We start from the raw sequence: 25,436 nt of genomic DNA on the forward strand, positions 1-25,436 counted from the left end.
ACTTAGCATGCTCCTCGGAGTTCCGCCCTCCGGCGAGGACCGAAAGCAAACCTGATACAATCGTGAGGACAAGAATCAAAATATTTTCCGGTGAGAGACCAAACACAAACTATAATTGTTCGTTTAATACAATCAATAACTTAAACAATTATGTTTTCCGATGAAGCAAAAATAACTTAAACAATTATGTATTAATTACTTAATAATATTTTATTTATATAATAGACTCTTGTTTATTTCCGTTGCAAACCAAAAAAAATAGATAGTAGACAGATTGCATTAAAAAATAGATAACGGAGAGATTGCAGTAAAAAATAGATATAGATAGTAGACAGCCTAAGACTCACGAGACAAACAGGTCTCGGTCCTTTTATAACAACACAACACTAGCACTGTTGTTGTGTCTCTTTATATCTCACTTTCCTACCCAACGAGAAAGATCAATCGAGAACGAGATTGTGATGAGCTAGCTGAAGAGAGATCGAGATTGATTGATCTTTTTTTGTTACAAGTATTGATTGATTTTTTTTTGAAATGTACAAGTATTGATTGATTACTTTAAATACTTTTAATATATTATTATTTTAATATGGGTGAAAATTCGCTGGAAAACTGGTAAAATGGTTTCATGTGAAAATTGGTGGGAAATAAACTTAGTGATGACAAAATTCCATCACTATTTTAATCATAAATTAGTAAACATGTTTTTCAACGGATTCAGTGACGGAATTATTTAGGGAAAGATAATTTCGTATCAAAATCCGTTACAAAACACAAAATTTAAAATTTTAGTTACGAAATTAGTGATGAAATATTTAGTGACCAAAATTTCCGTCACTAGTTTTGTCACTAAGTACTTGGAAAATTGATCCGTAACAATTTTATTAAATTCGTCACTAAAATCGTAACTATTAGCTATGAACTATAATCCGTCACTAATTTACACTTTTATAGTAGTGTGTCTAGTTGTTGATACTTCGCAAATTTACATTTTTATGTTTTAGTCAGAGAGGGATAACACCCCACCCAAATGATTGTAATATTTAGACTTAGTTAAATGCTCGTTTGGTACACCATATTAGACATTATAGTATAAGCTTATATAATACATTATGGGTTTATCTCTTGTTTGGTGCTGATCACATTGTATTGTATAAGCTTATACATCAATCTCCTCTTATACATCAACATGATAGATTATTTAATCCACCCTGTGATGATGGATAAGGCATGATAAGAGTGCAATGTATAAACTACTTTAATATATTTAATCAACCACCACCACAATCACCCTTCACCACCACCGCCTCCACCACTACCACCACCACCGTCGCTGCCACCACAACCACCCTCCACCACCGCCACCACCGTCGTCGCCACCACCACCCTCCACCACCACCGCCTCCACCACTACCACCACCACCACCATCATTGTCGCCACCACCATCGCCGTCAGCACCACCACTGTCGCTGCCACCACAACCACCGTCACTGTTGTTGGGCCGCAAGAGGATAAACCGGGGATCATCGCATTGGGCTAACATGAGCACACCAAAGTGGATTGAACATCACATCTTAACCCAAGACCTTAAGGCAATGAGTGTATGGGTCATCTCACTTATAAAGTGCTCATCTATCCTCTAATCATCCAATGTGAGACTTCTTTACTCACACTTGACATCCCAACAATCTCCCCCTCAAGTGTGAGTCCATCTTAAGGGGAAGCCTCCAATTACTTGCACCGCCGTTGGATCTCCATTAACGAGACACGCCGCCTAGCCACCATTGCTAGGAAGACTTTCGACACAAGGAGTTGTCACCTTGGTTCCACTAACCATCGACTCTGATACCACTGTTGGGCCGCAAGAGGATAAACCGGGGATCATCGCATTGGGCTTGCATAAGCACACCAAAGTGGATTGGACACCACATCTTAACCCAAAACCTTAAAGGCAATGAGTGTATGGGTCCTCTCACTTATAAAGTACTCACCTCTCCTCTAACCATGCAATGTGTGACTTCTTTGCTCACACTTGACATTCCAACAACTGCCACCACAACTACCCTACACCACCACTGCCTCCACCACTACCACTGCCACCACCACGGCCACCGTTGCTGCCACTACCGTCGCCGCCACCACCACCACGCTCTAGTCATCGTTATCGCCACTACCACCACCATCTACCACCACCACTCTCTACCATCTTCCGCCACCACTATTGCCGCTGCCACCACCACCACTGTCGCTGCCGCCACCACCATGCTCCACCACTGCCACCATCGTTGAAACCTTCATACAATCATTGTCTCTGCCCCCACCCTCCACCACCACCGCCACTGCCGCCACTAACACCACCATTGTCACCACCGCCGCCGCCACCACCACCCACCACCACTGCCACCATCATCACCTTCCAATACCACCACCAGTGTTGCCACCAATACAGTGTATGACTAAACGCTGTATAGTATTAAAATTTTATCAGGTCATATCCTATCAGGCCTAATACAATCAAGCCTTATACTATGATGCCTTATACTATACAACGTACCAAACAGGCCCTAAGATTATTGTTATAGAGAAAGAAATCCATATTAGGAAAGCAATGATACTCTATATTCTGTTTCCGATAAAGAAACAAAGAAGAGGATATGAAATTGATGATGATGAAGGAGATGATATAAATTTTATTTTCTTGTCATATATATCAATTATCTATGTAGCTCAACTGATTAAGTGTGTGTTTTGCTACTTATAAGTCCTGAGTTCGAATCCTCCCAAACCCCTTTTACACTTTTCAGTATCATTGAGGTATAAACATGGACAAAAATAAATGGGGGGTGTCTTTTACACAAACATAAAACATCAGGGGCAACAAATGCTTTTAAGCCATCATATTATTTATTTCTTGATTAAGTGGTAGGACCTTAATCATACTATTTGCTATTGGATTAAAGAGGATGGACCTTAATCTTATTATTTGCAATTTGATTAAAGTGGTTGGACCTTAATCATATTATCTATCATTTGATTAAAGTGGTTGGAGCTTAATCGTATTATTTGTCCTTTGATTAAAATGGTTGGACCTTAATCACATCTTTGACTATTGGATTAAAAAGGATGGACCTGAATCCTATTATGTGTTAGTTGATTTAGAGGATAGACCTTAGTCATACTATTTATTATTTGCTTAAGAGGTTAGACCTTAACTCCAATTACTTGGATCGATTAAGGGGCTAGTCCTTGATCTTGTTATCTGTTTGTTGATTAAAGAGTATAGACCTCATCGTGTTAGATGATTGACCATAGGTCATGCGTTTACGTTAGTGAGACGTGGTGCTGCTCTGACAAGAAAATGAAGATACACCTATGCACAGACGACGAGTGATGGACTGATGACTTGACGTTCAGAGAATAGAGATCGACTTATGATGTGTATAATTGTTATTCACACGCTACTTAACTATGCTAAATCTTTCTAGGACTTATATTACATTACTCTAGGAAGTTGACCATTTCTGCCTTGTTTGCTTTGTTTGTGTTTGAGCGGTCGGCAAACTGCCAGGTCCTAATAGATGTTGTTGCGAGTAGTTGTTGATCGTTGCGACTATGAACTAGTCTCCAAACAAAATTCTTTGCTTTATACTCCCTCCGTTTTTAAATCATTGTTGTTTAAGTTAATGTGCATAGTTTAAGAAGTCATTAATTGATATAAAATTTCTTAAAACACCTCTATTTAAAGTTGACTTTTATTAAAGAGAGAGAATAAGAGTTATCGGTTAAGTGATTGGTGAGAATTGGATATGGTAAGTGAGAGATATAATATTAAATGAGGTATAGATGAAAGAAGATGTAAAAAATAGTCTTGAATTTCTAAAACAACTATTTTAGAAAATATGTGAAAAAGCTAAAACAACAACCATTTTGGAACGCAGGAGTACCTATTATTATTAATGTTATAATCAACTAAGACTATGTTTGACATGCCTAGTTAATAAGTTAGCCGGAAACTGATAGCGGAAAAACTACATGTTTGTAAGAAAGTGTTTGGTAAAACTAGTTGTTAAACAAGCTGAAACTATAAAATGACATAAAATTGCATATTAAAGGGCATATTTGTATAATCTTTGTTGCCTTCAACATTACTTTATTAACACAACAAAGCATATATGATATTAAAATAATTACCACTTTAAATATTTTAATTCAATTTAAATATCATTTACCATCTAAAAATATAATATTAATTTTTAATTTATTTTTGTTTTTATATTTTTTATTAATTTAAATAGTATAAAATAAATAAATATATATTTTAATTTAATAAAGTAAGTTTAAATTTGTCTAAATTAAAAAAATATTTTTTAAAATTTAATATTAACTATTGAATAGTAATTATTTCAAAATAAAAATAATTAGAGTTTAGTGTTTTTATAAATATAGAAAGGGTGTCCCCGAATGATAGCTCAAGTAATAGGAGCTATAAGACATACGGGTTGAGGTGGGGAGGTCCAGAGATCAAACCCTGGAGGGTCAATTTATCTTTTCGATGTACTAAAAAGTTAATATAGAAAGGGTAATGATAGAATTTCATTAAAATGGTAAGGATAAAAATGAGAATAAATACAATGAATTTTTTAAGCTTTAAGCTATAAGCTACCTAGCTACTTCAGGTGGCTTATTAAAAAAGTTTTAACTTTTAAGGTACTGAAATAAGCACATTTACCAAACATTTTTAAATAATTTTTAAGTTAGTCAAATAAGCTTTAAGCTAGTTGAAATGACATGTCAAACATTACCTAATTTTAAGTGAACTTAAGCCCTTAAAATAATTATGTTATGCACTTTTGAATATAATAAGAATATTTATTTCATCTTATAATTTTATTAGGAAATTGACACTATATAGTAATAATGATTAAGAAAAAATCGGCAAGAACCTTTTCCGCGACAGCCACCCAGCCCACACAACTACTTTTGGACAAGTTTACCTTAAGGCCGGATACCATGCATTTAATGGACATTAAATTCATCATCTATGCCTCCCCCCATTAAGAGGGTGTAGTCAAATTCTATTCTGAATTGTGTTTTCTGTGATGAATCAGGGGAAACTGTTGGTCACTTGATGTTTTCTTGCAGGAAAGTTTCATTACTTCGTTATGCTTGTTACAGTTGGCTTGGTTTTAGCACGTTTATACCTGAAGACAGCCAAATGCATTTTTTGCAGCACACTCATGGAAGCTGGAATGCAAAACAACGGCGTGTTTGGTGGTCAATTTGGGGAGCAGTGGTTTGGACTGTCTGGTGCGCGCGAAATAAGTTGATATTCTCAAATGAAGCTCCAGATTGGGAAGGCCTCATGTGTACCATTCAATGGAGGGCTTGGATCTGGACCTCATCAGTAGTAAGGGATTTTAGGTGCTCAATGCCTGAATGTATCTTGGACCCGTGTTCTTGTATTGCCCAGTTAAGATGATAGTTATTTTCAGATGAAATGAAGTAGTATGCTTCAGTTGGTTTTGGAAGGCCGCTTTTTGTACTCTAGTGATGGTGCTGCAGCACTCATTTTTCGATGGAGGATATTTGTTTCGATTGATGCCAATTCAAGAGTTCTCATTTGAGTGGCTTTTGAATCCTGGTTCATGTTTTTTCACAAGTCTAATGGTGCTGTTATTTCCTGGAGGTACAGAAACAAATAAAAATTGGATGAAGGCCTGGTTTGATCTTGGACGGCTTAGCAGTTGGGTTTGGGATGGGTATTAGTTTTCTTTGTAAACATTCTTACAAATTCCACTTGACTTTTCAAAATTAGTACTCAGTACTATTTTTCTTTACTAGGTTTTTCCAAGGGGGTTTTATTCTAGTAAGGTTTTAATGAGACTTGTTTTGTTAAGTCTATTTTCAAGGGGTATTAGGTGGGGTAGTTTCATCTTTTGTAGGGTTTTTGTATTTGTACATGTAAGTTTCTGGTTTGTCTCTTCTTATGTTCTTCTTTGTCTTTGTATTGGGTTGAAGTACCCCTTCTACTTCTATTCAATATATATCTTATTGCCTATAAAAAAAGGGGTAGTCATTGGAGTATAGCAACTTGCCATCTTGATTCTTCTCCTCTTTATATCCTGAGAATTTCCTAATACTCATAGTTTTTTTAAGTCATTCAACCCCTCCTCCACTATTAGGAATAAGAACAGTGTCCATACGTCCCCTTGCCTAATCCATATTTAAGGGATAAATTCCTCACTGGGACTGCTGTTAACCAATATTGATAATGATGCCGATTTCAGACAACCATCAATTCAACTGATGTATTTCTCGCATAAATTCATCCTTCTCATCATATACAAAAGTAATTCTTAATCCATCGAGTCGTAGGCTTTTTAAAGTCAACTTTAAAGATTAAGTGGGTTTCTTTTTACTTTTAGTCTCGGTCAACTCCATTAGCCACAACAATACTATCAAACATATTCCTACCCCTAAGAAGGAAGATTGATTCCCATCGAATTGCCTTTGCAAGCGGCAAGCACACCCTTGACCCATTTTGCAAGGAGCTTTGAGATGATTTTGTAAAAACAACCAATAAAAGGGATAGGCTGAAATTCACTTAGGCTTTGAGGGGAGTCAACTTTTGACACCAACCCAATGACTGAAGCATTACTCCCCCTTCGCCAAACACCATAAAAATGAAATCTGCCACCACCTTCATGATATCATTCTTGAGTAATGTTAGTTAAAAGGATTTAACAAACTTGAAAGGCTTAATTGCATTTTTGGTCCCCCAACTATTGCCTCCCTGCGAAAATCGTCCCTAAACTTCAAAATTAGCAAAACACATCCTCTAACTATACATGTCGTTGCACTGTTGGTCCGCTGTTTGCCTTTCGTGAGAAAACTAACGTGAGAAGCTGATGTGGCTCCCTCACGCGTGTCTCACGTGACTTTTCTTAGAGAGCTTGATGACTGGACAAGTCACCTGCTTCTCACGTGACTCTAAAAGGGTTCCATGGTGAAGAAGAGGATGGAGGAGGGAGATGACCGTTGGAGCCTTTTAGAGTCACGTGAGAAGCATGTGACTTGTCCAGTCATCAAGCTCTCTGAAGAAAGTCACGTGAGACACGCGTGAGGGAGCCACATCAGATTCTCACGTTAGTTTTCTCACGGAAGGTAAACGACAGACCAAAAGTGCAACTGCATGTATAGTTGGAGGACATTTTTTGCTAATTTTGAAGTTTGAGGACGATTTTCGCAGGAAGACAATAGTTGGGGGACCAAAAGTGCAATTAAGCCAACTTGAAATTATACCCATTCGGTTATGGGCTCTTGTTTCCCCCACACTCCCACAAAAACCTTAAATTCTTCAGCATCAAATTCAGAGCATAAGAAAGTGTTGTCTTCTTCTGAGAACTGAGATCATCATGAAGTGTACACACCGTAGCTTTGGTCTCACGTCGCTCCAAAAAACAAAATTTAACCACAAAATGTAGCGTGGTAATTAGCTCAACTCATCTCTAAATTATGAGGTTGGAGATCGGATCCTCTCCCGTAAAAATTATAGTATTTTATGGTTAACCGTTTACTCCTTAGAACACCCGCAACCAAATCAATTAGGTATTGCTTTCAGCATATCCTAGGATAAAAAAAGCATTTTATTTTAAGTTGTGTGATTATTCACATATTGTTTATCTGAAACAAAGTACAAGAAATATTCTAATCACAATCAAATTCAACATATATTCTGCCGAATATATTTTCTATAAATGATTTAGATCACATGCCTAACATTATCTTAATCAGAATCATCAACACATCACCTATTTACGAAAATGTTTCTAATTTACATCATAAGGATCGGATATATACAAAAAAATTCCAGACAAGAAGCGTTTAAATCCCCCCACATGCAATAATAGGATTCCGTAAAATAATAATATGTTTGAAGTGTCTAATAAAGATACACACACGATTAATCAACTAAAAAAAATAAGATACACACGATTTTAAATATGTGATAATGTTGATCTATTTTAAATTTTAAAAGCATATGTATTTTTATTCTTTATTTACTTTTAAAAAAGTTTTCTAAATAACCCATGAGAAAGTTTGGGTTAAATAACCCATCATCCAATCACATTGGAGATAAGTAAGTTGGATGATGAGTTATTTAATCCAAATTTTTCTTGAGTCATTTAAACAACCCCTTTAAAAAATAGTAATTTAAACACTACATACTGCATGCTTATATTGTGTGAGCCTACCCTCCCTTCTATATTGTATACAACTAGTATCTAAGCCCGTGCTTTGCACGGTAAATGTTTTATTAAAAGATTAATAATATATTTATAAATTAATATATATTATTGTATGATTTTGAAATATAAATATAAATTAAATAATCATCATCTGAATTAAAGAAATCTTATCTACTGTAAAAAAAAATATATATATCTACAAATTTTGTGGATATAAACAATGAAATATATCAATTAAGAAGATAGCGTATCAAGTGAGAACAATGTTTATTGTGACGGGTGAGAGCATCAAATCGTGAGTGTACAATTATAAATGGATAGTTGAGATTTAATGTCATTTAATGATCATGTGCTTTTTTTAAAAAATCATGTGACTTAATATTTTAATCTTCATCATTCATGCTAGATTTAATGGTCACGATTTAATACTCTTAATTCTCAAAATAAACATTGCTCTTACTTGATACGCTCCTTATCAATTATATTGATTTTTTTTTTGTTCGAAAATATACATTGCACTCTCTAAGAATTGATCTCTGGACCCCCACGCCAAACTCATATGTTTCATAGCTCTTACCACTTGTGCTATCTTTTGGGGACTATCAATCATAATGATTAATATAAATATTAATGTGTTAAATCACTCTACAGCATATTTTCACTATCAAATTTCATGTAAAATGTTTCTCCTCGTAAGAGTTTTTACTTTATAATAAATAAATGTGTATCTATGTTAATTTATTTCAATCTCCATGACACAAATTTTAGTATCAAAGTTTCATATTTTTATATGAGTTTAATGGATATGCACTGACAGTGTAAAATAGTTTTACACAGACATCCAATTGAATTTCGCCAAATCAGAAAATATCTTATTCTTTTAATTAAAATTAAAGTCAAATGTAATTATCTCTCCTATGTGGCATGCTTTGATTGGATGACTGTGTAAAACTATTTTACACTGTCAGTGCATATCCATTAAACTCTTTTTATATATATTTACTTCTAAACTTACGAAAAAAAAAACTAAAATTATATTTGTTATTTTTAACTTGAAAATATTTTAATGTGAATATTCTTCCCTATGAGAGCCATATTTTATTGTGAATATTTGTCTCTTGACATGCACTGATTGACACCAATGAAGGGATTGAGCAAAGTGTTTGCAATCTTTTAGAACCATATTAAGATAAGAACCGATGTCTTTATCATTCTTCAAAGAATTATAGAATATGATTTTGGAAGGCTTTCTTACTCTTCTCAACCAAGTGGCCAAGGAAATTGCAGCAATTTGTTAAACAGGCCATTTATCAGAATGGGATAGTAGCTGTGTGACCCAATCAAAGAAAGAAACTGTTAGGGAAATGATCAAGACTGAGAAAGGAGAAGCAAACCAGATTGGATAAACCAGAGAGCGTCAATTGAACATGATAAACCATTCAATTGGTCCAGCAGAATACATGTGTGCAGCAAATAAATGGAAACTATTTATAAAACCTAGTATTTTATCTGGAAAATACCCTAGAAAACCACAAGATTATTTCATCGTTCTAAACATCACATTTAATATTCCTCTTAATAATGTTCATCAAGTAAACCATCTAGACATATAAGATGTATTATTTCTCCAGCTTAATTTAGTTATGGAAAATATAGAAAATTAAGATGAACACATAATTCTGGATCCAAGGAAGGCAAATCATTCAAAAAGTTGTTCCTGAAATAAGTGGAAAAAAGGGTGTAAGGAGGCAGTAAGTGTATCTTCCTCTTGTAGCTTCAACATAAAAGATGAAAAAAGGGAAGTTATTAAAAAAAATTGAAAAGCAATTAGCATGTTTATTGACTGATTAAAAACAGGATAGATAGCTCTCATCCATGGGGCTTCAATAATGGACTTCTCCTTTCACACATTTTAAAAATCAGAGAGAATGACTCTCCATCCTAATTTTCTCTATTTAGCTACAACTAACTAATCTCTTCTAAAACTAACTAACCCACCTTGCTAATTCCAACTACCTACCTCAACTCATCTTCATTATCCTAACAGTATCGGCCAACACACATGAATCTCTTCTTACAAATGCATGGTAACTCAGGATTTGAGCATTCAACAGCCTAAATTTCCATATGAACATCATAAAACAGCACCTGCAAATTCAGATAAAGATTCCCACCTGCATACTGCAAAGGACATTTCCAATCTGATTTCGAAAAATTGTACTTTCAGGTTCAGCAGTTGGCTGGATGATTATTTGATTCTTGCTTCTTCACTATTTAGTTTCTACAAAGGCAAGATGTTTTGGCATTAGAATAGAATCCAAAGAAAGAATATATGATCAGATAAAATAGCACATTTGTGAATAAAATTGCATAGCTTACTCATCGAATAAACTATTTTTAAAATTTTGATCCTGAACCATGTTGTGGTGCCTATGAAAAGCCATGCCACGACCCAGAAGCTTCTTGCTACTGAAGTTAAAGTGTCTGGTTAAAACCTCAGACATAAAATGCCTTCTAGGGGCTGCCTCAGAATCCATGTTACTATCTAATGTTAAAAAAACATACATGAGTATCATTTTTAATACTCATCATCAGAACAGATAGTGGTCTAGTGTTGAATTCTTCTTCTTCATTCTTAGCCATCAGTGCCAATAAAATAAAGTGTTAATTGGGTAAAATATTAAATCATAGTATAAACACATCTAAATACTAAGGAAAACCAATTCCATATGCAGAATGAGAAAAGATGGATAATACTAAAATTCCACCAAGAAAGGAAATGTTCAATGATCACATTCTCATAAATCCAATTGGTATTTTTTTTTCCCAAAATTTGAAATCCAATCGAGGTAAAAAGACATTGAAGAGGATAGGGACCCTATTAGGGGAATAGCGAGAGATTTTAGGAAATGACAGTGCAGAGAAAACAAACAATTTTCAGCAAATCCAAAATAAAGGCAGCCAGGGTGGAGAGGATGGCATTAGAATTTGTCCATAGCAGATAATCAAACAACAGACATACCATAAGCCAAATCAGTAAGCCACTTCCTTGCTAGAATTCATCTTTCACAATCTCCCTTTCTTTTCGATCATTTGAACAATAGTCTCATCGTAAAAGCACAATTGAGTGTGAAGGTCTCTGGTGAAAAAAAATGAACCGTGGACTGGCCGGATTTTCTTCGGAAGAGGCTTCAGCCAAGAGACCGTTCAATTTGGAGTCGAGCGAGTTGAGGATGGGGTTCTCGAATCGCAAGTCGCTTTTTCTGGCGACGGCGAGATGGTTGGGGGTTTCGGTGGTGGTGGGAGTCGATTTGTGAATTGCTTTGTTTGTGAATGAGTGTGGTTGATACGCTTGGCTTGGACTGAATTTATACAACTGGAGATCTATAGCGCCAAGAAATTTGATTTGTGCGAGACCCGTAATTGACATTGAGCAAATCTGTGGCCAACGAAATGGGAAAGCATCAACAAACGGGTTCTGCTAAAGTGAAGACTAAAAGGACTTCCATATAAAACCGTCTGAGAATATGACACGTGGAGGGGTGAGAATATGACACGTGGAGGGGTGCTCAGCTAAGGACACGTCAGATTTTTGTCCTCCTTAAGCACTTGTCCTTTGTAAGCACTTGTACTTGTCCTCCTGAGAACCAATGACAGTAAATCTAATGGAGACAGTAGCTTCATGAAATTGCACGATTCTTATAGCTAGTTTTAAGCAACACTTAGACCATTGAAGATAATCAAAATAAGGATGCTCCAGTGATCAAACAGAAACTCACCTCAAACAGAGCATGAGCTTTCCTCTCTTCAGGTTTTTTCTCCTCCTTTAGACATATCATCTTTAATCTCTCAGTCTTGAGATATACAGATCTTCAGGCTGCCCAAGCGAAGGCAAGATGATTAGCATTAGACAAAGCTAACTATAGTTATGAGTTACAGCAAGGGAATTTAGCTGATATGAATATGACCAGACTAAATAAAACTATGCTCAAGACCAGAAGTCCAAACATCTTGTGTCACGGAAGGAAATAATAATACGAACCCCTCATTTCAACAAAACCCAGATTTAGGAAGCATGAACCGACCATATCTGATGGAGCTCAAAGTTCCATGTTCGTGATCCATGAAAAGGCTAGAGATCCGTCCATATCACATGTAAGAGTTCATCGATCTGCAATGCTCTGTCAAAATGCTTTCAATCTGTGCATTTCGATCCGATGGAAAAGCCCTGCAAAATTTACAGGAAAAAAAAACCAAGGTTTTACTAAGAATGCCAAATTACATAATAAAGCATGACAAAACATCATGGTGAGGAATTAACAGGATCACACAGTCCCGACTTGCAATACCCTCTTCAAGTGAATTCTGGATTCTCCATATGTTAGCATCTTCACCTATCAAGCTCTGCAAACAGAACCTTATATATCAGTCAAGTCGGCACTTTTTCCAACATCATGATTCTGAGAGACAAAATACCTCATACCTGGTGTTTTTCCAACATCTTTGTTAACAACCTAAATATAATAAAAATATAGATTTGATAATAAAAACATAACTGTCTTTCGAAGAGGATAAGATAGAAAAATATAGATCCATACCTCCAAACTCCAGGCCCCAGATAGAAATCAAAAGCTCTAAAAAAATTCACAAAGAACCCTGAAAGCTTCTGTCTCAGCACAAGGTGATACCTTTCCTTAATACCAATACCCTGAAAAATGAATGCAGAAACTAAACTCATTCACCATGGTTGCTAAAACCGCTGACAAAATCTGATTAGACATGCATATATAGAAAGACTCTTCACATATTACTTTACATGAAGATAACAGCAAAGACTCCAAAAATTGAAATAGCTAGCTTCTTATATATTAAGACAAAACACAATACAAAACCAGAAACTATAATCTAACATATCATTCCCACTCTCTCTCTCTTGTTCTGATATATGAAACAAAGGAGAAGAAGAAAAACAAAAACGATTGAAAGAAGAAAATGGTCAAAGATAAATGAGCAAAAGGGAGGAGGAGGAGAAGGAGAAGATCTTACCGATGGATTTTTCGGAAGCACCGAGGTTTGAAAGTTGTTGTGTGTGGCTTCGAGGGAGAGGACGCGCGAGATCTGGAGATTTGGGCGCGATTGAAGATCTGCAGAGGGAGAGAGAGAGCAAGAGAGCGGCTGGGAGTGAGAGAGGGAGAGGGGGGCCTACAGCCGGCGGCGGCTGGGCGTGGGAGGGAGCGGTGGCGGTGCAAGGAAGGTATGCACGGTCGTTGATGATCTAGCGCCACCATTAGCAGAGAAAGAAGGTGAGATGAGTTTCCGGAGCAGGAAGAGGAAAATAATTTTGAGACAGATCCAGAATTTGAAAACAAATATGGAGAGAGAGAGAGAGATAAAAGTGATTCAATTTGAATTTCAAAAGTTTCCAATTCCCACAATTTGTCGAATTCGTGCTCCTTGACTTTACTGACAAACAGGAGAAAACGGGAAAGGTTACAGCAGTTCTGTGGTTCTTGCAAGGAGAAAACAGGGAAGGAAACAGAACACAGTCAAAACATATACATATCCACAGTGGGACAAAACATATAACTCCATTGAAATAAGGAAAACCGAAAGCAGGATGCTAATGTGACGCGTGGCAAATTGCTGTGGTAACGACACGTCGTTATTTTGTCGTTGGAAGAGGCTTGTGTTTTGTATCTAGTATAGATAGATATAGATTTGATCAAATACCACGGCTAGTGAATATTTATTTAATTAGGTCACTAAATATCCTTGCTTTCGGCCTGACTTTAATTTGTGGTATATTAGGTATCATGAATATACAAGAATTATACATGACTCAACCCCCACGTAAGTTAAGTGTCCAGTATATCATTTCCACTATGGAGAGGGGCAGTGGCACCACCTATAATTAAAAACAATATCTAATCCATTATTCAATTTGTTACTTTATGCATTCCAACATGGCATTCTTCAAGGTAAGAACACGTTATAAGAAGCATCTCATTTTATTCAGAGTTACCAAACAAACCAACCCCTATAAGCTAGCCCAAAACCTCTTACTAGCAATACTAGCTTCATAACCTGGAAATAAATATGGGAGTGGCTGTTTATTTGGATATCATTTTGGTCCCTTTGAGTCTTTTCATCACAATAGGTTACCATGTCTACCTCTGCCATGCCATTAAGAACAAACCTTCAAGAACAACTTATGGAATTGATAGGCTTAGGAGGACAGCTTGGGGTGAGAACTTAAATCAGGTACCTTCATGTGTTCAATTTTTTTTTTTTAAATGCAACATGTGTTCAATTGTTAATTGCATATGTTTATTCATTAATTGGGAATTGTTTGCAGCTCTCCCTGCAGGGTCTTGACCTTTGATTTTTATTTTTAAAGAGGTCAAGATTGTTGCACGAATAATTATTTGATAAAAAAAGTGTAATAACTAATAATCAATGATCTAGGATCCAAATCAGTTAAATTTTCATCCCTCTTACCAATTTTTTCTGGTTCTGCATCTACAGGGTGAAGACAAGAAGGCTATGCTAACTGTACAAAGCTTGAGGAACACACTCATGACCACCATACTCACAGCTACTATAACCATTCTTGTGAACTTGGCTTTGGCAGCTCTGACCAACAACACCTACAAAGCTAGCCATCTCTTCAATAGTGAATTTTTTGGCTCAAAATCAGACAAAGTCTTTGTTTTGAAGTATGGGTCAGCATCATTTTGCTTGTTGTTTAGCTTCTTATGCAGCTCCATGGCCATAGGATTTCTAATTGATTCCAATTATCTGATGAATGCTTATGGGGAGTTCTTGTCTGGGGGTTACACACAGAACATACTTGAAAGAGGGTTCACCTTAGCTCTTGTTGGAAATAGGATGCTCTGTGTTGCTGTTCCTTTGATGCTGTGGATGCTTGGTCCATTTGCAGTGTTTTTAGCCTCTTTGGCATTGGTTTGGGTGTTGCGCGAGTTTGATTTTGTCCCCCAATTCCCACACAGCAATAAAAACAATGTATCAATGTGAAATAACCTGTTTTTAGCACTGATAAAGATTTTATGTTCTCATATAGTGTCTCATATGACCTATTAATTAAATTGTCTTACGTCAATTAAAATTATTCACATAAAATATTAAATGTCATATTCAAACATTTTTTAATTGACATAACAAAATTTCATATGTTGCGACGAAAAATGAGATATTATTTGAAGAATCTCTGATTGATGCATAGCAGTATGCACTCGTTTAGAGGGGTGGCTCTTAACCTTTTAGCATGACCAATATAAAAAGTGTAAATGATTCACCAGTCAATTTCCACCATTGACTTTAATAGTATGAATGGTTATGTTGTATTTCATGTTATGTACAAGTACAAAACACCTCATGTACAAGAACTGAACTATAGCAAGTTAAAAGATCACTTGATTCACTTAACCTCCTATAATTGATCCAATTTCAAGTTTCTGGATCCAAAAAGCCGCCCCATAAGAGGTAGATCTAGATTTTAAAAAGCTGATCGTTGAAATTTGAAATGTACGAGCAACTTTATCTTTCTATCAAGGCTTAATTGCACTTTTGGTCCCCCAACTATTGCCTTCCTGTGAAAATCGTCCCCAAACTTCTAAATTAGCAAAAAACGTCCTCCAACTATACATGTCGTTGCACTTTTGGTCTGCCGTTTGCCTTCCTTGAGAAAACTAACGTGAGAAGTTGATGTGGCTCCCTCACGTGTGTTTCACGTGACTTTCTTCAGAGAGCTTGATGACTGGACAAGTCACATATTTCTCACGTGACTCTAAAAGGCTCCAACAGTTATGAAATTGCAAACCCTAATTAGACCTGATTACCCCATTTTAGAGTCACGTGAGAAACATGTGACTTGTCCACTCATCAAACTCTCTGAAGAAAGTCATGTAAGACACGCGTGAGAGAGCCACATCAGCTTCTCACGTTAGTTTTCTCACGGAAGGCAAACGACAGACTAAAAGTGCAATGACATGTATAGTTGGAGGACGTTTTTTGCTAATTTTGAAGTTTGGGGACGATTTTCGCAGGAAGGCAATAGTTGGGGGACCAAAAGTGCAATTAAGCCTTCTATCAACTGTTCAGTACTCCAATGTGTGAACAAGGGTGGGGAACAAACAATTGTGCCATCACTTTGGGTCCATCTGTATATTTATGCATGGTTTCATAATTGAAGATGGGACTGTTGGGAAATCACAAAGCAATAACAAGAGCAATACGTAATGGATATAATAGTTTTCCAGATTTGTAAGAGTTGTTGTTGTAATAATTACTCAAAGAGTAATAATTACATAGTGTTCCAAAATGACAAATGTGTTGCATTGAATGGATTTGAATGAAGTCCCACATAGAAAGTGGAGTAACTATTCAAAGCATTTATATATCATTAAATGACAACCATTCAACAAAGAGACAAAGAGAGGATATAGTGTCACGTGTGCATGGTTTGGTGGTCCCAAGCTTTTATGTCACTTGTTCCATTCACACCACCCCTGTCGCCGGTGGCGACACCGGCGTGGGCGTAGAGGCGGCACGCCACTTGTGACACTGAATTTATCGGCGGCGACGCGGTTGCCGTAACGTCCGTTTGTTTTTGCTCGTTTTGAGTTTGAACTTTGCGACTGTTGGGAACAGACATATCTGTTGGTAACAGACACAATATATGAAGGGTCGCAACCTTATACATTGTTCTGTTTTTTGCCTATAAATACAGTGCATATTCAGAGTTCATACACACAATCATATCCTCTGTTTTCCAGAAAAAACACTTCGCTGCATTTCGAGTTTTCATTAGTCTTGTGCAAACTCGAATCAAGACTGATTATCCTGGGTATTCCTGCATCCAAACTCTAAGACGAAATTCAGAGAGTGCTTGAAATACTTTAAGGAAAGTGATTTCATCACGATTAAGCCTATTCAATTTCGTAACAGTTGTGAGGAGAAATAACAAATAGCAAATAAAAACTAAATATATATGTCACGAGAGTTACCAAAATATCGTGGAAAACCTCATCAATGTCACGAGAACAAGCACAAGCCAGTCAATTAACATTATGAATAGAGTATAAGATAGTCTCTTTCACAACACAAAACAAGCTCAACAACTATCCACAAAACAAAGCAACAAACTTAAAATAGAGAGCTAAAATCTTCTATAGACCCGTTTCTTCCACCTCAAATAGTTTCACACCAATCCAATTGTTCAAATTGAAGAATCCGATGTTGCAATCTTTATGATCAATTTTCTGCCCGATCCAACTGCGCACAAACTTTCAATAATGAAAATACTACACTTGCCATGAGTTTGAGCGGCAATAGCTCCTCCCCACTTCTCTCACACTTTTTTGTTACCTCTTGTGATAAAATAAGCACACTATTTTATCCTCATCTCATCTTCTTTCACATGGATATGTGAGACTAGTGGACTTTCACATTTTGGGCTTTCCTCCACACAGGAATGGAGCCCAAAACTCAACATACCTCCCCTCTTAGGACTATGTGGAGATCAGAAAAAGTTTCAAAAATACATACTGGTAACGCCTTAGTCATCATATCTGCACCACTATAATTTGTATGAACCGTGTGCATTCCAACCAACAATAAAAGTAGGGATGTTCATAGCCGATCCAATCCAATAAAAACCAAAAAAATTGATTAAAAAAATCAAAATCCAATCAAACTGAAAATGGAATGGATCCAAAATAAAAAAGATCGAATTTTTTTATTGGATTGAATTGAATTTCGGATTTGATTATCATAACTGAACCAATCCAATCCAAACCGAATGTTTGCAAATGTATATAATTTTATTGGTAAATATATAATATCAATTGTACTTACATCTATATCTCCTTAAATGTTTATATAATTATTTATGAAGATGTATGTGGGTAAATAGAGTTTCAAGTAGCAGTTTAAAAAATATGCATAAAAGTGAACATATATTTGAAAAATATGTCATCTAACTATGTAGGAATACATTTTTTCTTCTTATTTTAGAGGCAATGAACCAAGAATAGTGAATGTGGTAATATTTTGGAGACTTTTAGTGATTTTTTTTACTTTTTTTTATTCCAAACTCTCATTGTTTAGGCTTGTAATTTGATGTTATATGATTAAAACTAACTTTAATTTCTTCATTGATTTTGATAGTTACAATGTCTTTGAAAAACCAAAATCTAATCCAATCCAAACCGATAAAAATTGGATTGGATTAATTCAGATTTAAAAATAATTAATTGGATGGTGAATTGATTAGATCGGATGGATTTTCCCTTCAAAATCGAACCAACTTAGACCGCGAACACCGCTAAATAAAAGGCTTACTGCAAAAACTCTTAAGATTTTCATCACTCCCCACCCAACCTTAAAACAACCAAAATATCATTTTATGTACTACATTTACCACTTACCTCAGCACCCAATGATTCAAACAATTAACAACATGCCGCAACCAGCAATCCCAACAATTTACCTCAAAGACAACAACCTGTACATAAGGGAACCTGCCACCGACAATATATATAAAACACCCCCTTATGAATACTGATAGAATAGGAATATGTCCTTGTCTTACAAATACTTCCAAGAAAGATTAGATAAATATGTTCCTTCAGCTTCTTTCACCTCTTCCATAAAAGCTATTGCCAGCCTTGACACACAATCCTTATTCTCTCATGAGGTATGCCAACCTTCCTTGATCTCATATTCTCCTTTTAGATTCTAATTGTTTGGAATATTGGGTTTAGATGTGTGCGGGCCCGAATGCAGCAACAAATCCAGAAGAGTGGCTAGAGGATGTTGAAGAAGTTTAGCCTACATTTCTTATAAATTTTCATAAAAGAGGTGATCTTGAAGAGGGAATTGGTAGAAATGAAATGGAAAAAAGTGTGTGCGAACATAATTAAACCTTCACATGCGCGAATGAGGATTTTGCAAGTGGGCACAGTGGATAATTAGGTGACGCTCATTGTATAACATCCGAAATGATAATGGCAGGCCAGCATACATGAGAGATAGATTTGCCGAACTTGTAATGCATCGCATCGCATGCCCAACCTATATGTTGGATTGTTGGGGTAGAAAAAGGAAGAAAACGATCGAAGAATACAGATAAGGAAAATGCAATTGTGTTATCTTGATGTTTTTTATGTTTCTCAAGAGACCATCTTAAATAAAGAACACTAAAATTTTGGTCTCTTCACTTTACATTTCCAATTAATTCCAAATGTAATTGTACCATCACGGTACTACCATCTAATGAAGAACACCAAAAAGAAATTCACTTTACATTTTAAGATTATTGTCTCTTCATTAGATCGGTTTGTCTCTAGCATTTGTTTTAATTTATTTATCCTTAATTTGATTTTCCAAATATTGAATTTTCTTGATATGACAATATATAGTGAATATATGCATTATCAAATGGTGTCTCATTTTGTGTCTCACGAATGAAATTATGACACATCAATTAAAGAAATGAAAAAACTTATTGGTAGGAAATAAAATGTGACACCAAAGTACTACTGCTGTTGGTTTTAAACACAATTTCCACATCTTCTAAATATCTAATGTTTGATTGGTTTAGAAAATCCAATAGGCAATTCTTACATTTATCATGGGTGCTATATTCGGGATAAATAGCACACTCTTTTTTTTTTTGGTTACAAGCACATCTCAATAAAAATAGCTCATATAAGGTTATAAATATCATATTAATTTTATCTATTTTTTAATTGACATGATATAATTTCATTAGTTAGAACAAAGAAATGAGACATTATTTGAGGAAAAATTATCATGATCCCTACATTGGTGGTTTCATGAGCGGTGGTTTGTTAGTTTAAAGAATATCCAAATACCAACCAATCTTAACCATCACAAACCAATGATCCCTACATTCTTACACGGCTAGTTCTAGTTATGCGTAGTCTATTTTTCTCTATTCTTTTCACATATATTAGAACTATCACTTTTTTTTTCTTGAGTTTATGAGTGTAAATAAACCCCAAAAACATTTTCCTTTTTTTAGTCCATTTTCTGTACAAAGCAAACCTGATAGTAATCATCATTCACTTAGAATTTGTGATGTGCGTTCAGTGTATTTTTCCCACACACAACTTCAACTACATGCCATCTGCTCAAAATTATGAGAACAATTCAATAAACCTAAAAAAAATGGCATGCCATCTCCATTACTTTTTGTGTTTAATACCCCACTCTCCAAAAACAACAAAACAGTAATGTGCAGATGCAGACAACTTGCAGCATTTCATGCAATGAACCTACCCTGAATCTTATCCAACTAAAGTGATCAATTTACTCGTACTACAGAGAACTATAGAGACACTCTGCACTTTAATGTGCACGTTTTTGTAATTTGAGAAGGCTAGTTTTCCTAGAAAAAAAAAAAGTGTTCAAACTAAAAATAAAAAGTGTATGAAAAAAGAGAAAAAAACATGATTTTGAAATGATTGAAAGAAAGATTAAAAAAAATTATAAAAAATGAATGGAATAGATTGGATGTGATGATCAATAACTAAGGAGTAGTTGATTTTTCCATCGCATCCTCAAGTGAAATTATATTGAAATATTTTTAATGTGTGATTAGATTAACATTATCACATGTTTGAAGTGATTAATTTTTTTAGGATAATATTGTGAAATTCAATTATAAAAGCTTAAAACTGATTATGCTCAACAATGAATTTATATCTCTAGCTTCCGGTTTGTGACTCAAATCAATTCTGAAAATGACCCCAAACATTCATATTTTCATCCAAAATTGATTTTATCTTATTAAAATTGATTATGAGGTTCTCGATGGGAAAAGCGCGCAAACACATGATAAACTTGTTCATATCTTATTCATCGAAAATGGATAAGAGAAGTACATATTTTACATCAATGGAACCCAAGCTAACAAAATAAATCTAACTTCTCCTACTACATGCTACACTACTTTATTCACAGACCAAAAACTTAGGAAGCCATCATCTAAGACTTTCAAGGAAGGGCTCAAAGACATCATCAAGCTCATCAGAACCATACAACACATCAGGAATCACACCCATGTAATCTGAATCAAAGGTTAGGGGAGAATCATGGAAAGTGAGCTCAGAAGAAGGGATGAGGTGATCACTGGAGGAAGATATAGAAGGAGGGGCCTCCTCCTCTTCCTCCTCTTTGCACTTCCTTTTCACTGATGAAGGTGATGGAAAAGATGAGAGAAAAGGGCACTGTTGTTTGGCTGAGGTTGGGAGAGAATTGTCAAAGCTAACGAACATGGAAGAGTCAGAATTAGGACAAACAGAATCATCCACTATTATCTCAGGGGTTTGACACCTTCTGCAAGTGTGGTTGCCATAGTATGTGGTCTTGTGAAGAGGTGGATTTTCTTGAATTCTTTGAACATGTTTTGTTGCTCTGCATCCCTGGTCATATTTGTGAGTGCATCTGTAGTAGTTCCTGCAAAATGGGTACACAAAGAGTCATAAGACATGGATCGAGATTATCTTTTCTCAAATTGTGTCTTATTTCCTGTCTCATAAGACATATGAATATCCATTTAAATTCTCTGCATGTTTGGTTTCACGATTAACACAAAATCTAAATACGTTTACTCAGAATTACTAACGCGTTTGGTTTCACATCACTCATCCACAAAATTCTTAGAAGCACTTTTTAGGCTGATAAAATCACTTTGAAGAGAAACATCAAGCTTCTGAGTTAACATGAAAGTGATTTTAGCTCATCTCAGAAGACTTTCTGTTATTCTCCAATAAAATCACTTAAACGGATTCATATGACTTTCGACTCATTTTAGAGTTTTACCATAATCAATTCTTTAGAATCAATTCTATCCAAAATTACTTATTTAATCTCTAAACTAAACATGTACTAAGACTAAGACTTATAGTTTGTTATTTTCTAGAACAATTTGTGGAACCAAACATATCATCACAAGAGATATTGAGAGATAAGAATGAGCTGAGGGATTTATTCATTATATATTACCTTGGGTATTTGGCCTTAAGGATAGCCTTTTGGCCATACTTTCTCCATTGATGGCCATCTTCTATTGGAGTTTCAGACTCCCTCTCCCATGATTCTGAAGTTCTTCTGCAAAACAATAGTTGCAGATTCAGGTTAATTAACTTTCTAATTTGTTCCTAAAACATATGCAATCATTTTTGCTGTGGCAGCAGAAGCAGCCTAACCATGCATAACTAATTACAGGTCTAATTACAGTTAACTACTACATGTTCCTTCATCACACATGTGCATCAATGATGAACAATAATTGATGGGGTCCAATTGTACGCATATGTAAAGGACAAATAATAACAAAGTATGGGGTCATCAAATTAAATAGACACTGATCGATTGATGAGTAAAGCATCAAATCAACTAGACACTGATCAATTGATGAGTGCAACGTATTTAACCTTATGTGAAAAAGTTCAAATACCATTCAATCAGATGCAGTGAATTTAGGGAAGGAATAAGAAAAGGGGTTGCCAAAAAAAGTAAAAGGAAAATAGCTCAGCCAAATAATATATTTCTATGACCAAGAAGGGCATGATTTATTTCCATTTACATAACCCACAAGAAAGACCAAAAAGGTAAAAACAATAGAAGCAAAATTAAAATCATTATATGTACATGTAGAAAGATTGATGTGGATGTAAGTGTTTGTATGAGATTGTAAGAAGATTTAAGTGGTTGAGAAAAATATTATTTTAAGATAATGTTATAAAATCTCATTTTGTACACTGGAAACTAGTATTTTGTGATTTCATCTCAAAAAAATTTAGGAGTTTTAAGAAAATTATGAAAAAATACAATTAAAATTGCAGAAGTTAGCATTTAATTTGTAGCTTCATTTCAAAATTGATTTTGGAGTTAGAATTAATAATGAAAAAAATATAATATAAACGGCATAAGCTAGTATTTGTAGTTTCATCTCAAAATTGATTTTGCATATATAGAATTATTTAAAATAGAAGCTAGTATTTGTAGTTTCATCTTAATTGCACTTTTGATCCCTTAAGTATCAAGATTGTGCGATTTCAATCCCTGATCTTCAAAACGAGCGATTTGAATCCTAAAATTTTCAATTTGTGCAAATCAGGTCCCTCCGTCTGATTTCCGTCAAATAGATAACGGAAATTGCATATGTGTCACTCATTAAATGATGTGGATCTGACATTGGGCTCCACTTGAATGCCATGTAATTAATAAATAAATAAAAAGGAAATTAAAACATATATAAAAACTTAAAATTAAATACTGTAAAAAAAACACCAAAATCCACAAATCAACCCCACCACCACCGTTCTGCTTCATCTTCTCCCTCCCTCTCACCTAAAAAGCCCTAAAATTCCCAATTCTAAGGCTGCAACTTCTTGTGAGGATTAAGGCTCAATAGCCAATGGAAAGGGGTGAGAACATGGGAAACGATGGTCCCAAGATCCGGCCCAAGATCCTCCACGACAAGTCCCTCATGGTGTGGTTCACGGTGCAGAGCGATGGTCGGGCTACAGTGGCCTTGAGGCAGTGCGATGCGGATCTGGGTTGAGGCTTGGTGACTGATGGCGTGGTGGTTCCCAACAGGATGTGCTCACTGGCCCGCGGTGAACATGGAGAGGTCGACCTCATCGGCGGTGGTGCTCGGAGGTTGGGGGTTCTCGCTGAGGAGATGGTGTCGTGGTGGTGGTTCTGCTGTCGAGGGAGGAGTAAGATCAATTCTGGGCAGAGATGAGGAGGGATTAGGGATGAGGAGGGATCTGGGTTGAAGTTGTATTTCTGGATTTTTTTCATTCTGAGTTTTTTCACTCAGGAAAACGTTTTTTGGGTTTTGGGTCTTCTGTATTATTCTGCTTCTGGATTTTGCAGTGGTGAAGAGGGGGGAGGGAGGAGAGGAGGAGGGGTTGAGTTTGGGGCTTTTGTGGTTGAAGAGGAAGTTGGTGAAGATGGAGGAGAGGAGGGATTGATGAAGCTTGAAGAAGAAAGAGATTTTTTTTTTATCAGCTGAAGAAGAATGAGATGGATGGAAAAAAAAGGGTAAAAAATGAATGCTTAAGTGGAATAAAATTAATAATTTTTTCTTAATAAAAATGTCATCTCAGCCGTTTCCGTTATTTATTTGACGGAAATAAGACGGAGGGACCTGATTTGCACAAATTGAAAATTTTAGGATTCAAATCACTCGTTTTGAAGATCAGGGATTGAAATCGCACAATCATGATACTTAAGGGATCAAAAGTGCAATTAAGTCTTTAAAAAAATTCTAAACTAAATTGCAAAAGCTAGTATTTATAACTTGTAGCATATCTGGATCAACTTATCTGTTTCTAGATCAATTCAAGCCCCAAGAAGTTCCTCATGAAGCTTATACTCATAATTGATTTTGATTTTAGAATCAATTCAAAAAGGATTTCCAAACATACTATTCATCTCAAAATTGATTTTAGAGTTATATAAAGTCAATTATAAAAAATACAATATAAAACCCAAAAATTGATTTGACAATAGATGATTAATTCTAACACATGTAAGTATGTAACCATCAAACCAAACATGCTGAAATTAGTAACTAATAAATAATAATAGTACTTAGTCAGTAATCTACCTTCTCTTGTAACACCCTCTTCTTTCCTTAACATCAGAACTCCTCTTGCAATTACTCTCTTGAGATTGAGAGTCCTCCTCAGACTTGAGCTGCACATCACACACTTCATGATCATGGGAAGAAGATTGATCAGAAGTACTACTAGTGGAATGGTTCAGTATGAAGAGGGAGTTGGAAAAGGACACGTGGATCTCTTTCAGAAGCTTCTCAGCAAGTGACCTATCATCATTTTCATTCTCAGTTCCATTGATGACATGTCTAAGCTGGTTTGCAAACTCACGCCCTCTCACTAGCTCCTCAATTGCCTTCCTATAACCTATAGTTTCCATTTTTGAATCCTTTGAATCTCTCACTGTTTTTTTTGTCACTCTCTTTTCTCTATGCGACACACCACACACTGAGCTCTTATATTATATATGGAGGAAAAAAACACACAATTGAGGAAAATAAAAAACACAAGTTGTGTTTTTTTTAGCACGTTACGACGAAGCTCCAAGGAACCTTGGCACCCAAACCC

At 35.6% G+C, this 25,436-nt stretch overlaps 2 protein-coding genes and 2 long non-coding RNA genes across 5 annotated transcripts; 1 reads left to right on the forward strand and 3 right to left on the reverse strand.

Moving 5' to 3' along the window:
• Nucleotides 1–9,583: 9,583 nt before the first annotated feature.
• Nucleotides 9,584–10,889, reverse strand: LOC130732276 (uncharacterized). Its single transcript, XR_009016990.1, has 3 exons — nucleotides 10,630–10,889; nucleotides 10,425–10,531; nucleotides 9,584–9,967 (listed from the first exon to the last, which is right to left on the reverse strand). It is a non-coding gene; the product is annotated as an uncharacterized LOC130732276 (long non-coding RNA).
• Nucleotides 10,890–12,011: 1,122 nt separating this feature from the next.
• On the reverse strand, nucleotides 12,012–13,364 carry LOC130732277 (uncharacterized). 2 transcript variants are annotated; one of them, XR_009016991.1, is made up of 5 exons: nucleotides 13,297–13,364; nucleotides 12,849–12,958; nucleotides 12,600–12,654; nucleotides 12,293–12,478; nucleotides 12,012–12,127 (listed from the first exon to the last, which is right to left on the reverse strand). It is a non-coding gene; the product is annotated as an uncharacterized LOC130732277 (long non-coding RNA). The 2 variants fall into 2 exon arrangements; XR_009016992.1 differs by having other exon boundaries at nucleotides 12,016–12,127; nucleotides 12,336–12,478.
• Nucleotides 13,365–14,254: 890 nt separating this feature from the next.
• LOC130728086 (uncharacterized) lies at nucleotides 14,255–15,326 on the forward strand. The gene is made up of 2 exons (XM_057579428.1): nucleotides 14,255–14,511; nucleotides 14,776–15,326. Exons 1-2 carry the CDS (start codon nucleotides 14,347–14,349, stop codon nucleotides 15,283–15,285), a joined length of 675 nt encoding a protein of 224 aa, XP_057435411.1. The 5' UTR covers nucleotides 14,255–14,346; the 3' UTR covers nucleotides 15,286–15,326.
• A 5,804-nt stretch (nucleotides 15,327–21,130) lies between these two features.
• LOC130728087 (WRKY DNA-binding transcription factor 70-like) lies at nucleotides 21,131–25,309 on the reverse strand. The gene is made up of 3 exons (XM_057579429.1): nucleotides 24,920–25,309; nucleotides 22,303–22,407; nucleotides 21,131–21,753 (listed from the first exon to the last, which is right to left on the reverse strand). The coding sequence occupies exons 1-3, from the start codon at nucleotides 25,246–25,248 to the stop codon at nucleotides 21,279–21,281; spliced, it is 909 nt and encodes a 302-aa protein (XP_057435412.1). The 5' UTR covers nucleotides 25,249–25,309; the 3' UTR covers nucleotides 21,131–21,278.
• Nucleotides 25,310–25,436: the final 127 nt, after the last annotated feature.

Source organism: Lotus japonicus, chromosome 1, assembly GCF_012489685.1.
Source record: "Lotus japonicus ecotype B-129 chromosome 1, LjGifu_v1.2".
Classification (NCBI taxonomy): domain Eukaryota; kingdom Viridiplantae; phylum Streptophyta; class Magnoliopsida; order Fabales; family Fabaceae; genus Lotus; species Lotus japonicus.